At 45.8% G+C, this 18,149-nt stretch overlaps 1 protein-coding gene across 1 annotated transcript in view; it reads left to right on the top strand.

Moving 5' to 3' along the window:
* The window catches only part of LOC144934747 (uncharacterized), a 106,473-nt gene that overhangs the window by 62,058 nt on the left and 26,266 nt on the right, over nucleotides 1–18,149 (top strand). The window contains exon 4 of the mRNA XM_078860854.1: nucleotides 12,736–12,969. Coding sequence (XP_078716980.1) covers nucleotides 12,736–12,969 — 234 coding nt within the window. The remainder of the gene's footprint in view (nucleotides 1–12,735; nucleotides 12,970–18,149) is intronic.

Below are 18,149 nucleotides of genomic sequence, written 5' to 3'. Positions count from 1 at the left end.
CATTCACTACACTCATGATGCAAGCGGTCACACCTCGAGAAGCTGTCACTCTTCGTAAGCCATTGCATTATCCATACTTGTTCCATCCTCTCCGATGGGTTTTCAGGTTGCACCGCCTGTTCGGCATAACGCGGTACAACCCGAAAACACGTCGGAGAAACTGCGGAAACTCTGCGTGGTTTATTTCATCATCGGCTATGCTCAGTCCACTGCTAAACGAAGGCCTTTCATGTCCTTTGCCACTTTTCAATGATCCTGCAGTGGTAATAATCTACCTAGTACCTGCACACAAACGGATCGGTTTATTTGACACTGCTGAATACCTCAATCTGCCAATTGTGCAGAGTGCGCACCGTTCACCATCGCTTCTGTGGGTGGTCTGGTTGAAGCCTGCGGTGCCTGGATGAGATTGCTTCGGTGATCTCGGCGAAGGGAAGCTGCTGGGCGCAGCTCACCTTGCACATGCGGCATGCATTGTTGAACTCCTTTTGCACCGCGCAGAGCCAACCGTGCACAACGGCGCGGCGGCGATCGGCCACGCTCGCCTGAGGGCCTCCATTTGGCTGCGTTACGCGGAGATTGAGAGTCCCTCGGCTGTGCAAAATTCCAGAATTGTCTTCCGAGCCCTCGAGGAAATTGGTAGTAGAGGGGAAAAAAAAACGCGGCCAGCCAACTCCAGCTGTTGAACGTTTAGCCATATGCGGATGTGGTTTCCTTTGAGGAGATTTTAGTTTAATTGTAGTTCCTTTTAATTTCTGCGTTGGCTCTGGCTCAAGTGGCGACTTCCTATTTAGACGTTTGGCGAGACTGAGGTGAATGGGTGATGGTCGGCCACTGCCTGGCTGGGTTCGTGCAGCGAAGTGTTTTAATGCAAAGAATTTACAATCAGGGTAAACCGTGGAGGTACTAAATTAAATCTGGTTCCATGTAAGCCGTTTAAATAATGTTACGCTTGCTAAGTTCATTAATCTGGGCCGTGTCACCACGTGGCATAGTGACGCATGCTATTTAATGACCTTCTAGCACTGATTGACCTTATTGCTCTATTCAATGTACATTCCAAAAATAATCTCGGCATAAGTTGCTGTCATTAACGTTATTAATGAAACTCTATATTTTATGCGTGTGTGTGTGTGTGTGCACGCTTGTGAATCAACTTGAATATTTAAAACTATATTTTGCGCAGTTGACTTCTGTGCATGTGTGTATAATTGATTTTTAGGTAAAAAAAAAGGTAAGATTTTGTTTGTGTTATTGTTTTCAACGTATGTATTCCTCTGAAAAATTTTGTACAAATACAGTGGAACCCCTCTTAGCATCGAAAGTTACCCTTTTTCACCCAGAAAACGTACTTTATAGTAAAAATAGCGTGGTTAATGCATTAATTAATATTTACTGTACCTACACTACTATACGCTACACTACTATATACTACACTACTATACACTACTATACACTACACTATAAACTAATGTACATTACTATACACTACACTATACACCAGAGGTGGGACAAAGTCATTGTTATGCAAGTCCAAGTCGAGTCGCAAGTCATCAAATTCATGACTCGAGTCTGACTCGAGTCCAAGTCACATGACTCGAGTCCACATCTCATAGGTGGGACAAAGTCATTGTTATGCAAGTCCAAGTCGAGTCGCAAGTCATCAAATTCATGACTCGAGTCTGACTCGAGTCCAAGTCACATGACTCGAGTCCACACCTCTGCTATACACTACACGATACACTACACTACACATTGGGCTCTATGGAGGCCCGTCGTTAAGCGATCAATCGTTTACAGGGGTCGTCATTAAGAGAGGTTCCACTGGATCGTAGAATCGCGCCATCAGCGTGACTTCGCGTGGTGAAGTGATCTCAGTTTTGCATTCCGCAGCGAACAGCGCATCACCCTGCGTTGAAGAACGGTGCCGTAAGGTGACGTCACGCCCTACGGCTTGCGTCGCTTCAAGTAGACCCCCCTCTGTGTACACAAGGAGCGGCACGCCGTTTAATGCCCCGCAAATACGGTTTTCTTTTCGCGTCAGTCAAACTGAAACGTTTCGGTTTTAGAGCTGGAGCAAGCCAAATTAAGTTAAAAACTAAATGTAACGCATAGCGGTTTCTTTGTGTGTACTCATTGGTGACTGGGCCGAGGCAATCAACTTGCCACGCTTGAGAAGAACCCAAGGTGGTGGCCTTCTGGGTTCAAACTCCGGGTCTCGGCATTGCTGGAGCAGCGCTCTGACTCCTGAGCCATCCGGACCCCTCCTATGTCTGCGTGTACACAACTTCACGTAGTTTGTGTCAATCGGCCTCCTGAAGTTATTCTATTTTCTTTACACATAGTCTATGGGCATACGATAAGATGGCCAAACTTGCCCACAGAGGGGTGTGAACTTTGTGTTGTTCCCCGACGCCGCAAATTTCGCACGAACGCTGTCCGCTAATATCTGCTTGACTCGAGCGATTAAAGTTTTGTTATTCACATTTTCTTTGTGCTTGTAGCCTTTTGGCATTCTTTGCCCCTTAACAGTGTTGAGACAAGGCCATTAAGGCGGCTGTCTCTGGTGTAGGCCAATCGGTTTCAAGAACAATGCATACATTTTCTTGGTTCTTTCGGTAAAGTCACGTAGAAAGAAAATAATAAAAAATTATTATCCTTCTACGTGACTTTACCGAAAGAACCAAGAAGATGAATGCCTGCAGTCACGGAAGCTTTAAATCGAAATGTAATGCATACATTGCCAAAGCACCTTTGTTTACATGTTTTACCACAAACATGTTGTGGGTAATACAGACTTTTGATGCCTTGTGATAATGGGTGTCCACTAGGTGTGTGAACATCTTGACACCTCGTGTTTTCCATTTCTCCGCGTTCCACGCGAAAGACTTCACGTGGCGGCCCTCCGCCATGCGCTCGTGTAGAAGTAAAAAAAACCAGTAACCTCGATGTAAAAGGTGAATCCCTGTGTGTGGGTGCAGGAATGCAGTCGTTCGCTCCCTCGCCCTCCACCGCGAGCCTTCCTGTTCAGTGTCTGCAGCAGCTGTACGCCTCTGCACTGACGTATCCCAGCATGCCTTGCTGCCCGCATAGGGGGAGCGCACGGCATCAACTTCCTTTGTTGAATTCTGCGTAGGGAGATATTTTTTCTTTCGCTCGTTTAAACCTTACACTCTTGTTTCCACGAAATTCTACAGTGCCGTTGTTCTGAGAACTCCCCCCCACCCACCCCCCCCCCCATTTTTCCTTTGAAAAACAAGCGAATGTGTAAAAATGTTGATAAGAACCGCCTCAGTTACGTTTATTTTTATTACGAGGGATAGAGAGACAGAAGAGAAAGTACGACATTGTTAAGCGAAGAGGGATCATAAATGTGCTGTTTTCTTTTCGAAATTAAGGCAAGAAGTCTGCTGTTGGGTTCCGGAATCTTGGGCGAGCTTTCTTATTGCACTGCCTGAACGTTGACCTTTGTCCTTGTGACCCTTTGAAGTGATTGGTATAACCAAATCAGTCAATAAATAGACCATGACTGCCTCCTGACGATAACTCTTGCTGATGCAAAGTGACATTGTTTGTACTCAGACGCCAAAGTGTTTTCATTCACTTCACGTAATAATATCGCCATTTATTTATCCAGAAAAGCCTCGCTGACTTGCGCGACTCCCTTTCAGGACAGTCCTGAATTGGAATGTTTTGGGAAATTCCATTTGTAGGTGTTCATTTATTCTCAAGCCATCTACTGGCTACATCATTTCCATTGGCAAATGTAAGCCAGTGGCAACGTTTCCATGTAGCCATAGCAGGATAATAGCAACAAATATATCATTGTGAAATATAATTTTTTTCTGTTGTTGCAAGTGATGTTAGCAAGCACCTATTTAAGGATAGTGTGGTCTATAAGGGTGGGAGAGGGTCAGTTCCTGTCTCCTTTTTTGTCACTCTTGCTCACATCGGCACATCGCATCGCACCAATTACTCATTTGGGGCTTCGCAAACCGAATGAGAGGGACCCCAATCATGGTCAGACACCATCTCCACTGATGTCGTCCTAAACCGACGCCTTTGAGATGATAGCACAGTGTGCTCAACCAGCAAGTCACCGCTGCCCACCTACAATACTTACGTGTGCACGAGAGATTAGTTTTGGATTAAGCAAATAAATGATTTCTGGATTTTGACGGGAAATTTGGCATCTTTTTTTTCCCCTTCAGAAATTTGAATTGTCCACATTTTGTGATAATCTAATGTGTCTTCGCTAACAAAAGGGATGTCACGTGACACCACTGTTATATAGGAGAAACCTGCGACACGAAATTTTCAGATAAATACGAAAACACGTTTTTTTGTTTCTAAATCATCCAAAGTTTCTTACGTCTAAATTTTCAGATTCTGTGGATTAATCTGAAAGTCCAGAACACATCCGTCATACGTACAAGTGTTTGTTTTCTTGAGACGCTAATGAATATTCCACACACGCGCGTTCGCACAACTGCGGCGACTCAGAGTAGCTCTGCTAGCGGCCTTTCCAGGCTTTCCCACCAAACCGAAATTCCCCGTCCCCCTCGCTTGCCACATTTGTCAGTTCCCCCAGAGCCTCCCCGAGGGACTTCCTGCCAGGTGCTCGAATTTCCACACTTCCCAAGACTCCCGTAGTAATATAGCGTGCGATGAATTACCCTGGGCGGGTTGCGAGCGTGCACGACGTGCCCTCGATGAGAGCGCGTGTTTGCCTTGGGGGGGGGGGGGGGGGTGCGAGGGGGTGGTGCACAGACGGCCACCGGCCCATGAAATGAATAATGAGAGAAAACGTAAAAGAAAATAAGTAAATAATTTTTCTAACAAAAATTATAAACTCTTAGAAAAATACATTAACCCCCCTACCCCCCCTTCCCCCCTCCCCCCCCCCCGTGAATGGAGAAATAAAATAAAAATTCCTGTTCCAGTACTTTTCTCCTCTTCGAATGACACACACGGTCAAAACATTTTGAAGTTTGCAAGTGACGGCTGCCCCCCCCCCAAAAAACCCACCACCGGCCTGACTGGAATTGACGTTTCTCAGCCCCGTTTTTATCGATGCTGATGCACGACTGCCCTGTCTGTTCGGGACCAATTCTCACATTGGTTGCTCTAGCTTCAGTCAATGCATTGAACTCTGCGTATGGCCAGACGCTGTCTTGCTTCACGTCATTCGAACCGTAACGAGTAGCAAAGAGATCACTTCCAGAGACTCAGCGAGGGTCTTCCCCTGGTCACGCAATCAATAGACCCCCCCCTTCCCCCGCGTGGCCATCGCAAGCAGCAAGTGGTTGTATTGCTGGGCGGTGCGTGCCGTGAATTTTAGTGTCGTTACGGCTGACCGTGGCCGCGTCTCGTTCGAGATTACGAGCATGTGCAGTCACCCCTGGCTATGCTTGACGCAACGACGCTTCGATTCGCTTCTGTTGATATCGATTCTTAAGCTTCCATTCCAGGTGCGGCATGTTTAGGTGCGCGCGTGTTGTCCACCATGGGTTCGCGTGAACCCTGCAGCCACTGGGGGCCGCTACATTCACCGTAATGTGAAGCAAAGGGTTTGAATCTAGACCCTGAAGCACGACTAATCATTGAATCACCCACGGCGGTGGTGAATTGTTGTTACCCTGTTACCAAATGCCCTCTATGACAAGCAACATAAGTACCTAGAGTGCCATGCCTAAGGTGGCTAAGCTATTGACCTATGAACTCTTCTGCTGTATTATTTACAATTAGACTCCTTATTAAACACAACGTCTTAAGTAAAGAAAAGTCTCTCTATGTAAGCGACTTGAAGTGTGGCACTGTCGTGCGGCGGCGGCTTAGCGCGCCGCACGTCTGGCCGGGTTCGGCTGAGACGAAGCTGCGCGCTCGCCTGGCTCCCGGTGCCTCTCGCTCGGAGGCGCGACTCGTTGTCCCCGGGAGCGGGACAGGCCGTGCCCGCAGCGCTCTGCGGTGGCGCCCGATCACGGTTGAGAACGGCCCTCCCGGCCCCATTGGCATTCCGGGGGATTTTTTGGGTTTTTTTTTTAACGGAATTTCTACGGGAAGTGTCGCTTACTGAGAAGCCTGGATTATCCCTTATGTCATTCATACTGTGGCAAGGGAACATTCCCCATACGGTGCTCACCAGGGCATAATGTTTAACTGCCTGTCGCAAGAAGCCCAGAGACCAGCTAAGATCCCAGTGAGTTTACTGCCTGTAATAAGAATCCCGGAGCCAGACCACCATCCCGGTGATTCCACCGCCTGCCCCAACAAGCCCAGAGCCGCCAGGTGTTTGTGTTCGTGAGCCCTGTCTGCCAAGACCTGATGAAAATAAATGCTTGCATGGTCTGTGGACCTAAGATTGCATGTCAAGGGAATTCTATGAGGGTGCTATTATATTATGCATCAGCATTGGGGCCCAGAGTGCATGCATGTTCTGGCATAGTGCCGGTTATACTGGCAGGTGACTTTGGGTCTAGTTGCTGCAGGGCAAAGGGATGTGTGCAGATAATCACGTTTGCATGGATCAAGGTTACCGTTGCGTTCTAAAACATCTCGAACTGAGCAGCCTTTGGCCTCTGTTGTGAAAGAGACACGGGACTTCTTCTCACGTGTGATTTATAAATCCAGAAGCCATGATTGCTCGGCCACGACCCGGCGTCTTTATTCCAACAAAGCTCACGGCGCAAAGCGATATATTGCGTACCGCTGTATTGTAAGGGGCCCATCGTATTATGGGAGGGCGGAATGTCACAAGTCATGGGTATTGAGCGTCCTTCAATAAGAATGTTAGCATGTGTTCAGTAAAGTCATGGCCCAGTTGGTGGAACAGCGGTGCTCCCCGGTCATGTGACTGTGAGTTGAATCCCCTGTTCACTTCCCGGCCAGGGCCGACTCGGCTCTCAGCCAATAATATAATCATTCCTCCAGCATCGGCACAGTGAGCACCACCTGCTAAGACTGTCAACAAACAGCGCTTGTCCAGGATTGTGGAATTTCCACCACTGCAGGCGCATGATCTGTAAAGAAGATGAGCACTGGCCAATGACTCTTCTTTTTTAAAATGCTGATATTGACTATATGGAAGCTTAACATCACTGTTGACATCTCTGGGGAGTAGTGGTGGTGCACACTGAGTTCTGAACCTTGGCAATCCGACTTCGAGTCATGGCCTTGGCTAATCACCATGCCCTCTTCATTCATTAATCTGTACTAATCGGCATAGTCTATCGACCCCTCTGATAAAAAAAAAACAACGTGGGGAGGCCTTCATCGAGCAGTGGATCAACAAAGGGCAGTAAGTGATCACGTATTGATTCAACGTATCGCCTTGTCATATTCCTTGCTTCCGTTACGACCGGTGGCAGTGCTTTGTTTTACCGTGTCCGCTTCCCTCTTTAGCCGATCCTCCAAATGACAATTAAATAGGTCTTAAATCTCAGATGCTGACACAGCTTAGGGCGCCCCAGGGTCTCGGCGGATCCTGGTGTCCGGCGCAGCAGCTGCATACACGGGTGGCCACGACCACTTCCTCGCAGTGGCACCCAGCCATGTAATGGAAGTTTCCCCCTGCAGCCCAGCCCAGGTCGTATTCACGGACAAGGCCTTGCTCACGTCTCTTCCTGCCTTCCCTTTCAAGCATCGAGGTCCACACATGAAGAGTTATATATTGCCTCCGTGCGTTGGAGGGTAATCATGAATGCGGTGCGTGGAGAATCGATGTAGATTTATGGCTGGCCGTGTACGGTATATTCAGTTTAATATGGGGCATTGTCGATTTGATTTCACGGAATTAAAAGCTGGTTTTGCAGAAGATGACTCGGATGTGGCTAAGTAAAGTTCAGTGGGTAAAGGTGCTTAAATGTTTGATTAAGTTGCTTCTTGACGAGGCATTAGGCACTCAATTACATTGGAATTAATGTATGTATGTTGAACTTCTTTCGCACCATACACAGCCAACCGTGCAAATCGGAGGTGATTTCTTTTTAAGGAATGCAACTAAATGCTTTTGCCAGCCATCACAATATTCTACTCACCAATGACAGTGAATTCGACTGCTTACTCTTCATTGCGATGAACCGATTGCAACTATTGGGATCTCAGCAGCCAGGTGGCTCAGCGGTAGAGCAGGTGGCTCACAAAGCGCAAGGTCACGAATAAAAAATTAACCCGTAAAAACAAAGTTTTTCACTATAAATCCTTTATATGCGTGGCGGCTAGAGTCCTCTCGTCCTCTGGCTTGAGATGGCTGCCACCTATGGGTCAGATGATTGCCTGCCACCATTGAGCAATTGGTAATTAAATATAAAAAATAATTTTCTTAAAAAGTGTAAAGTTATGGAAAAAAATTTTCACGAAAATAAATTGCCACGCACAACGAGTCTGTGTGCAAAATGTCAGCTCGATTGGATCACGGGAAGTGGGTTAAAAAACGACCGAAAGATTTGCACGGTCGTAAGCGCGCAAGCAAGCAAGTGAACTTAATATAAAGGATTTAAAAATCCAGGTTGGGGGGTTGACTCAGCCCATCATCGGTTCAGGGTTGATCAAATGGTTACCACTTTGGGGGGCCAGTCAACAATGGTTGTCCTATGGATAGACTCACCCCCGCCATAGGAATATGGAAATTCCACCACTGGTACAGGGCACTGCACCAGTGCTCATTTGAGTAGAAATTCACTTCACTTTTAAATTGAAATCACTTTGACTTTGATTGTCAACCTCTGCCACTGCCTGCATGGCAGATTTTCGCAAATGGTGGTTTGTGAAATCCATTGCACTTTGCATTGCAATGAGGAGCTGTATCATGTGAGACTTTACTTTTTTGGTGGCATGCAGGGGAGAAAATCCAAACAGTCACCGAGGTCAATCAGTCACTTAACTCTTAATTTTTTCAGACGGCAACAATTTAAGTACGAAATATGTTTTGTGTGAAGGCTTCGCTGGATGGATTTAACAAGTGACAGCAATGGAAAAAAAAACTAACCTGTCACTCGACTCAAGTTCAAGTCGGCCTTGCTTAAATTGCAATGCCACAAAACCGTACCATGAAGTCATTACATTAAGGATCAAGAACACTGAGTGCTGTAAATTGGGGCATTTGTCCACAGTTATGAAATGTGTCCAAAATACACTCAACAGAGGAACAGTGAAATAAAACAACCGTTGTTATAAAATATATTTACTTTTTACTTTAACCTTCTCACATACATCTCACGTGCCTTCTTGGTAAAGAAAAAAAGGGCTCGGTCATGGGCAATTAGCATCTGTCCAATTTTTAAGGAACAAGTGAATTGTTTTTATACCAACTAACTGCCGTTAATGAAGCGTCACCATGGCTCATGTGCATGTTAATAGGAGTTTAAAATAAGAGTTTTTAACATTCAAGATCCCCCGAGCGTTTTAGTGTGAGGCCAGCTGAGGCCAACTGCTAGTGAGTCTGGCTATTTGGTTTCAGCAAGGTAAATAAAATGTTTTTTTCAACGTTAATGTTTATTTTTTTAATTTCAGTTCTAAGTCTTGCTCGCCACACATTAATTGGGATATTTTGTTCGCCAGGCATATCCTCTATTTAGGCAGGTGGTGAGCCCAACGGAGACCTGGGGTTTTATTATATGGAGAAAATACAAAGCAACATGGTTCATGGGTAGTATAAATCAGAGTAAAAAAAATATATAAAGATGACATGAGTTTTTTGTGCGTGCGTGTGTAGCGAGTGGAGGAGAATGATGGAAACAATTCCTGAATTGAGGTTAAAGAGCCCCAAGGAAAGATTAATGCAACAGAAATTGTTTTCTTGACCGCAAGTACGACTAACGGGGGGATGTTGTAGGGCCCATTATAGTTGTGAAGTGATTTAATGGCGTTGCTGATTGGGAATTATTCTCGTTTATCATATCCGGCCCTGCTTGAGGATGTGGCTGTAAAATGTAAAGGGAAGGCTACAGAGGGAATATACAAGGAGGAATACTTTCACAACAGACTGGGGATTATTTGAGTCTCCTTTCCTATGTATGTCACACAGGAGGTTTTAATAATCTTACCGGCAAAAGAGCAGAATAGTGGGTCCCTCGCAATGTGTTTTGATGGAATTCATTTCAAATGGCAGTGTATGTGTGAGAGCGGTTATGGGAAATGGTTACGTCTTAATCTGTGTACGACTCAAAGATTTTAGCCGGGCGTGGAATCGCTTGCCTGGGGTGAAACGATTTGGACGTAAAGTTGGTGAAGACGCAAGCGATGGAACGTTCATGTATCCGAGACGCTCGCTTGCAGGAGGGCATTGAGGTGCCTGTAGGATGCAGTAGGTTTCCAAGGGGCATGGGTTTTTAATTTTCTTTTTGACACTCCAGTTTTCTTCCACAAAAATAAATCTAATTTAAAAGGAGACATTCTTTGGTTCTTTCGGTAAAGTCACGTAGATAGAAAAAATAATAATGATAAATGTAAATAAAATCTAAACTACGACGTTTTGATCACAACAAAAACTACGGCGTTTCGATCGTCGTGATCAAAACGTCGTAGTTTTTATTTTATTTACTATTTTTTTCTATCTACATGACTTTACCGAAAGAACCAAAGAATATGAATTCCTGCAGTCACGAAAGTTTTAAGTCAAACTTTAAAAGGAGACCGCCAGATACTGCGTCCTGGACAGGATCCTTCTCAGTGTTGAGTCTCGGGACGAATTTTTTGCGTGAAAAAATATACTCGAATAAATCCCTGCACGGATTCGGTGGGTCCTCGTGGGAATTGTGGCTTCAATACTTCTCAGTGAGCTTCGTACCGAGCACCGAGCCCTGAGAATATTAAAGACATCTTACCTTGGCTGTCTGAGCTCCATGCATTTACATTGAAACCTAATAATTCTTGCAGTCACGAAGGCTTCAAATCTAGAGCTTTAGTCTGTCTGGGCCTCAGGCATTTATAATGAACCATAAGAATCCTAAAAGTACTTAAGTTTGGCTTTGAGCCTTTAGGCATCGGCATCCGTGCGTTTTGACGTCATAAAGTACTGCGTGCCCTTGTACTTCTGCTGACATGTAACTTACTCGCGTTTGATTGTGATTCGGTGTTAATCTGCATTATCCATAGGCATAATAAATAATTAAGTTTATTTCGTATTAGCGCCATTCGTATAGCACGAGGCATATGGCTATGTTTTCGTAAACAGTCTGTAGTAGTTTCGTAGTAGGGAGTGATTGTATTGCGTTACAATGCGTAATTCCAATTGAGTAATTTGCAGGTAATAATTTTTTTTAGCAATTTTGGACCATGACCCTGGCACACGATGGCCTGCTTTTTTTGTTCACGAGTCCTGACCAAATCCGTACCGTCCACTGCGCGGCGGACGACGCTTTTCGGCACGGTTGATTCACCAGCAGTAGCAGCAACCAAAGGTGATCTCTCCGGGGTTTCGGACTGCGAATCCCTGCAACAGGTGGCATACGCGCCAGAGGTCGCAAACGGGTTTTGATTCCTTACCCGTACCCGTACCCGGCCGCACCAGGGTCGCAAATGGGTACCCGTACCCGTACCCAGCCAGGTACGGGTACCCGTTCCCTACCAGTACCCTACCCGAAATGAGTGACAAACGGTTACCCGGCCGCACCAGGGTCGCAAACGGCTACCCGTACCCGGGTACGGGTATCGGGTATCCGGTTGCGACCTCTGATACGCGCTCCCCGCCGCTGGGCACATGCCACGAGACGATTTGAGAGTAAATCGGAAATAAATGAATCCCGGTTTTTCAAGGAGGTCCCCTGCCATGCGTGGACCTCGGTCACATCGGTGTTGTCACGACAAAACGTTCCTCGTGAACGGGTGTGAAGCCATGGTCAGCACACCATCTGCTCTCTCGTTCTCATAACCTTTTGCCGACTCTCATCTCACCCTTTGCACCCCCCACCTCCCCCCAGACTTGTGCGTGAGAGATGCCTTTCACTGAACTGTGCAGATAACACTTCCTGTATATCTCGGCTGGTTTGATATTTACCATCGCCAGAAATGTCATGGCGTCGAGGGCTTTCCCGTGGTGCACTATGAACTGAAATACAGCTGTGCTCAGCTGTGCTGTCACCCCGCACACAGAGATGTTTGATGTTGCCATTAGCAGTCAATAAACTTTCCATCGTCGGTCATTCTTAGACAGTTTTTCAAAATATTGTGCTGGTCGAATAATCTATTTACTGCAAAAAAAGTGCATTACAACTACATTTATTTGGTGGACAACGTTTTCAAATGGGACCCTTTGAATGCATTCTAAGGGTATACATCTTGAATGTTGGAGGCATGCACTGTTTTAGAAAATGTTTTGTTTGTGTTATTGCTCATGGTTGCCTGCTGTTGGAAATGATGGCACATTTTGCAATGTTTTTGCTGCTGGCCATCATGAACAGCACTTGTGGTAGTGTTGCCACTACCACTTCACAGGCTTCCAACCTATTGTTGATCTACTACCACCGTTCAAAGCAATAAGTGCAGGTTAACGTTGAACCACCAAGCAGATTACAAACAAACACGCACACACGCGCGCGGACATGCATGCATGTGTCCTCGCCTCGTCTACGCGTCCATGCAGTGGTGTTGCCACGACCACTGCACAAGCTTTCAACCTTTTGTCGATCTCTTACCATCGTCCAAAGCAATAAGTGTGCGGGTTAACCCTGAACCGCCACGCAGATTACAATCAAACTCTCGCGCGCGTGTCCTCGCCTTGTCTCCGTGTCCGTGCAGTGGTCTCCTTCTCGGCACGTGAGGTCCTCCTGGAGCTACTGTCCGCCCAGCAGTGCGATGACGGCGACGCGGATGCGGGCGGCGGCGATGGCGCGACCTTGGGCCCCCCGTGGCTGCGGCCGGGGCCGGGCGAAGAGGGCGAGGGCCCCGGGGAACCCGCGGCGATGCGGGCCCGCCTGGCGGATACGCAAGAGATCGGACGAATCTTCACGGCGAGATGCGGCGAGCTGGAGGGTGAGACGAGGCGCCGAGCAACGCGGCTCGCTCTGGGTGGGAGGGCGGGGGGGGGGGGGTTAGTCGCCCGGTGCTTGGCCCGCTCCGTGACCAGCTCTTGCTCGTTGTCGGTGCGACGCCGTCTTCTTCCTCGTCGTGACCATCTCTCTCTCTTCTTGGTTCTTTCGGTAAAGTCACTGGTCTCCCTACGTGACTTTACCGAAAGAACCAAGAAGATGAATCCCTGCAGTCACGAAAGCTTTAAATCGAAATTCATCTCTCTCTCGTCGTGCGGTCGGTGTCCTTATCGGCACCCTCGCTGCTGCTGTCGTCATTGCCACTCGTCGTCGTTATGAACGTAAATCGGCACGAGCAGAGGAATTGCTTTCGTCATCGACATCCATTGTGATCACCAGCACAATCATCATTGTCATAACCATCGTCATCACCATTCTCACTTCCGTCGTTTTCAATCACTGGAGCTATGCACTTTTAAATAATTTAGATTGAAAACTCATTTTTTTAGAACTGCTTTATGTGTTTAGTTTGTTCTTTCCTTCCCCCACACCTCCAATTAGCACTGTTGGCTATGTACGGTGCGAAACAGGTTCATACATACACACATCAGCATTTTCATGATTGTCTCCACCAAATCGTTTAAGGAGTCGGCTTCTTCAGCAATGTCGCTCGATAGCTTTACCTTTACCAGTGGAAAAGGCCACATGCAGCCTAAACCAATTTAATCTGAAAGTTTTTTTAATTCGGTTATTGGGCCGATAATCTAGTTTTTAATCACAAGTGCCTGCATAGATTCAACCCCAGGGTGTTGGCAGCTCTGGCCCAGTGGCTCTGACGCAGACATTACAAACCTGCCGAGGCTCCCGGCCTCCTTCTCGCCTCCCCGGCCTTGCGCAGCTCGCTCCCGGCTAGTTTTATGGTAATGTTTGCGCGTAAATATTGCTCAAATGCGTCCGTTTTACGTGTTTTTTTTTTTAATAGTGTTAATTAGAGCAGTAAAGCGCTATTAGGATTACATGTCCACGTGCGGTGCTTGCGTTTGGAAAGTGCTTGTGCAAATTAAGTGCCGGGTTTAGTGCCCAATTTGTGCATGTGACCAATTTGTGCATGTGACCAATTAGTGCCAAGTCACTAATTGGAGGCACGGTTTTTCACGGGCTGTCTTAAATAGCTAAGTGGTTTAATTCGGAATTTAAAATGCAGTGACCAAAAATATATTTGATCACCGATCAAAGTTTCATACGAAAGATGACATTGGTGGGGTACATTTCTCGTCTCTCCCAAACCTCACATTCACACTGTTCAACGCACCAACTAATGGCTAATGATGTGCACGAGCAGTGAGCTGTAGTGACTCATAACATCTTTTTTAGGAAGGGACTGTAAACCTGATAATAGGTTTTTCCACTTTTTTCTGGCAACAAAACAAGTGTTAAGATGTTCAAACACCAAACTGAAACCTTTTACAAGGAATCATGTCTACATTAACCACAATGCTTGTGGTCAGAATGCAAACAAAAAACACCAATAATACATGCATTGTCCTTGAAACTAATTGGTCCACACCAGAGACAGCTTTCTTTGGAGCCTAGTCTCAAACGGTGTTCGACCAGAGGACATGCCAGCGTTGTGCTTTTGTCGAAGCCCCAATCTAATTGCCGCTCGGATATTAATAGAACAAGTGCGCGCTGACGTTTCGGGTTCTATTAAAGTTTAAAGTAATTATGTAATTTTCATGCTTTACATTTTGAGCCAGGTTGATGTGGGTGAGGAACCAGATCCCAGGTGCTCCTGACATTGGCGCCCTAGTCGTCGCAGTTGTGTTTAATTGGGCGCTGACCAAACTCTACGCCGATTACCGTTATACAGCATTCACAGTCAACGTACAATGCAGCCGTCATGCGCAGGTACCTTTTACTCTCACTTTAGTACCTGTCAGAGGTGGGACAAAGTCATTGTTATGCAAGTCCAAGTCGAGTCGCAAGTCATCAAATTCATGACTCGAGTCTGACTCGAGTCCAAGTCACATGACTCGAGTCCACATCTCATAGGTGGGACAAAGTCATTGTTATGCAAGTCCAAGTCGAGTCGCAAGTCATCAAATTCATGACTCGAGTCTGACTCGAGTCCAAGTCACATGACTCGAGTCCACACCTCTGGTACCTGTACCAGGCTAGGTGCAGAGCACGGCCTGGTGGATTTGAAAATGATGTGTCTGACAATAGGTCACAAGAGAGGCCCAGTTAATTTGGATAAATATGGGGTTGGCCAAAATTAAGCCAAATTTAACCCCCCCCCAACACACAGCAATAGCAGCAGCCGTAATTTAGCACAACACTTGTGGAAGACTAGGTGTACTGTAGGGACATGTGGGTGGTGCAGACATATTTGATGGCGTGCCATAAGAAATATGCAGGCGTTATGGGTCAAAAGACTTCAGTGATTGGCAAATACACCACCTGCGTGCTATGTCGTACCAATAAACACGTACACATCTCTTGTATCATCTGCATGGACTGCAGGGGGCATGTGCTGTTAGCAAGAACCAATTCAGCCATTGAATGGCACACGAGGGCCTGGTGTGACCGTTACCACACCCAGCCACCTTTGTCTCAGCAGTGCTGATTTTTTACACACTGCGTAAGGTACTAGTTGACATCTGAGTCTACCTAGGAGAAGCCCAATACGAATATCAGTCACCACTGATGTTAGCCGTGGTCTGGGATATAACTCGAGTCATCGGGCCGTAGCGCAGTGAGCGAATTACGATGCCACCCCTCCCCACGTTGTGCCAAAACACACACAAATTACTCTATTAAAAGTGGCTCTATTAAAAGTGATTTCAAGGGGATTTTCATTCTGTAGACAAGCCCGAAGGAAAGGAGTAACCTTATCTAACACTTGAGGGATTTTGACTAACACCTGTTCAAGATATAATTTCCCACAAGTTAATCACCTTTGGTGGGACTGCAAGCAAGCACAGTAACAATGCATTCCGAGCATTCTCGCTGGGTGCAAAACTGCAGAAACCAAATTTCTGGATCTTCTAAAAATTCACGTCCAATTTTTTTTGTCCGCTTGTTGAGTTTAGCTTCAGAAACACACGTTTTGTTTGTTATAGAATTAATGTAAAAAAATTACATGTGATTCTTTGTTTTTGTAGTTACTTTAGGTTGGATGTAGCCTTGACATGGATTGCTTACCCAACATGCTGCACTTGCAATCCAGAGGTCACCGATTTGATGTGCTCCTTAAAAACCCCCCTCCCGCCTCTGTCCAGCCAGCAGGATAAATGGATTCACCAAAGTTAGTTGATCGGCAAGTCGCTTGCAGTGGGATAAGGTGTGGGGTCCTCCCAGCTCTTCTTAAACATCTGGCCGGCATGTAAGAAGAAGTAGGCCAAGCGACCACTATGGGGGGGGGGGCTTTCATGTAGCTAGCAGTGGCTTGTGCAAGAACATTTCAAGAGCTGCCCCTTTACTACTTTTCACCGAGTGTACGATATTTATTTATCTAATTGTAGTATTTTACTCGGCAGGAATTCAAGTTAATATTTGTCACAGATGTGCGAACGCTCAAAGTCGATAGCGTCATTGGCCGTGTCGGCGCACCCAGGCGTTGGGAACACAATCTCGGAGTAAAGTGGCATTGGGGTGCTTTGGTTTCAATCTCTCTCCGGTAACCTCAATTAAACGAATAACTCCAAAGGAAACACATTGCACAGAGGCTCATTCACAGCCCAGGGGCTGAACAATTTGTGAGGTGGAGGTGATTTGTGAGGATGCTTTGTGGGGTATTTTGTGGTGGTGACGTTTCCACCTGAGTGGTGGCAGAAATGCTATAATTCACCGTGTTGGCCGGAAAACATTTTTTTTTTTTACAAATAAAAATTAAGTGTGTGGCCTCATATTTGGCTGTTAGTGACTTGCTGCTGAACACGAACCGCTTCCAACTTTGGCATTCGTTGGAATTCTTAAATGCCATTGCAAATAGAAAGAAAGCAAAATAAAATTAGTAATTTTTGGGGGCTATCCCAAAGCAAACAAAACTAGCACTGCCGTTAGTGGATTCAAGTATGCTTTCAATCTTCCCAAGGAAATATATGGAGTGGCATACCATACATTTATATGTTCAGGATTTCAATTATACCATAAACTTTTGAAAATATAACGTTTCTAATAATAATTTAGATTTCATTTTCTCCAATATGCAGAGCCCTTTACACCAGGGCATTTCAGAGCGAAATTTAACCTCAGTGGTATATATATATATTTTATAAATTACCTATATATTGTGATATGAGGTGTTGCGTGCTATATTAAATAATGAAGTTTCTTAAAATCCCCCACCTCCTGTCTACCCAGGAGTTATGGTCGCGTGTGGTGGAGTAAACGGTTGGCAGTCCCATCTCTTCCAAGACGTCTTGCCAGCGTGTAAGAGGAGGCCAAATACCCTCCAGAAGGTCTTTACAATTATTCATTTTTAGCGGAGGCCGTTCTGTCTCTAAAGAAGGCTGTCTCTGGTGTGGACCAATCAGTTTCAAAGACAATGCATATATTACCGGAGCATTTTTCGATGTAAAGCTTTCGTGACTGCAGGGATTCAACTTCTTGGTTCTTTCGGTAAAGTCACGTAGAAGGGAAGTAATAAAATAATAAAAATAAAACAGACGCTGTCTCCCCGACAGACCTGGTTTTCACCTGAGGACGGCTGCTTGCGTTGTGGCCGAAACGTCGTGAGAATTATTTTATTATGTTTTATTTTCATTATTTTATTACTTCCCTTCTACGTGACTTTACCGGAGCATGTTTTTTGTTTGCATGTTCACCACAAGTACGTGTGGTTAATGCAGACATGATTCCTTGCAAAAGGTTTCTGTTCGGTGTTTGAACATCTTAACGCATCCTGTTTTATTGCCAGAAAGGTTAAAACCTAGTCTATACTTTGAGACTGGCAGGAAAGGTCCCATGTTGGAGGTCGTTCTGTTAGCAGTGACGTGAGAAAGAAATTGAAGGGCTGCACCTTAGCCTTTTTCTTTTCAAGCAAGATTAAAAGTAGAAGTCGAGTGATCATTGCAGACGATCAATGACCTCACCGGCTTTTAAGAAATGTATGCTTTCATGGGCTGTTTAGAATGATTTATGTGTTCACTTAATTTACTTGCGATCATTAAAGGAGCTCTT

Source organism: Lampetra fluviatilis, chromosome 11 (assembly GCF_964198595.1).
Source record: "Lampetra fluviatilis chromosome 11, kcLamFluv1.1, whole genome shotgun sequence".
Taxonomy (NCBI): domain Eukaryota; kingdom Metazoa; phylum Chordata; class Hyperoartia; order Petromyzontiformes; family Petromyzontidae; genus Lampetra; species Lampetra fluviatilis.
Note: the sequence above shows the minus strand (reverse complement) of the source record. Positions and strands in the feature narration are given on the sequence as shown.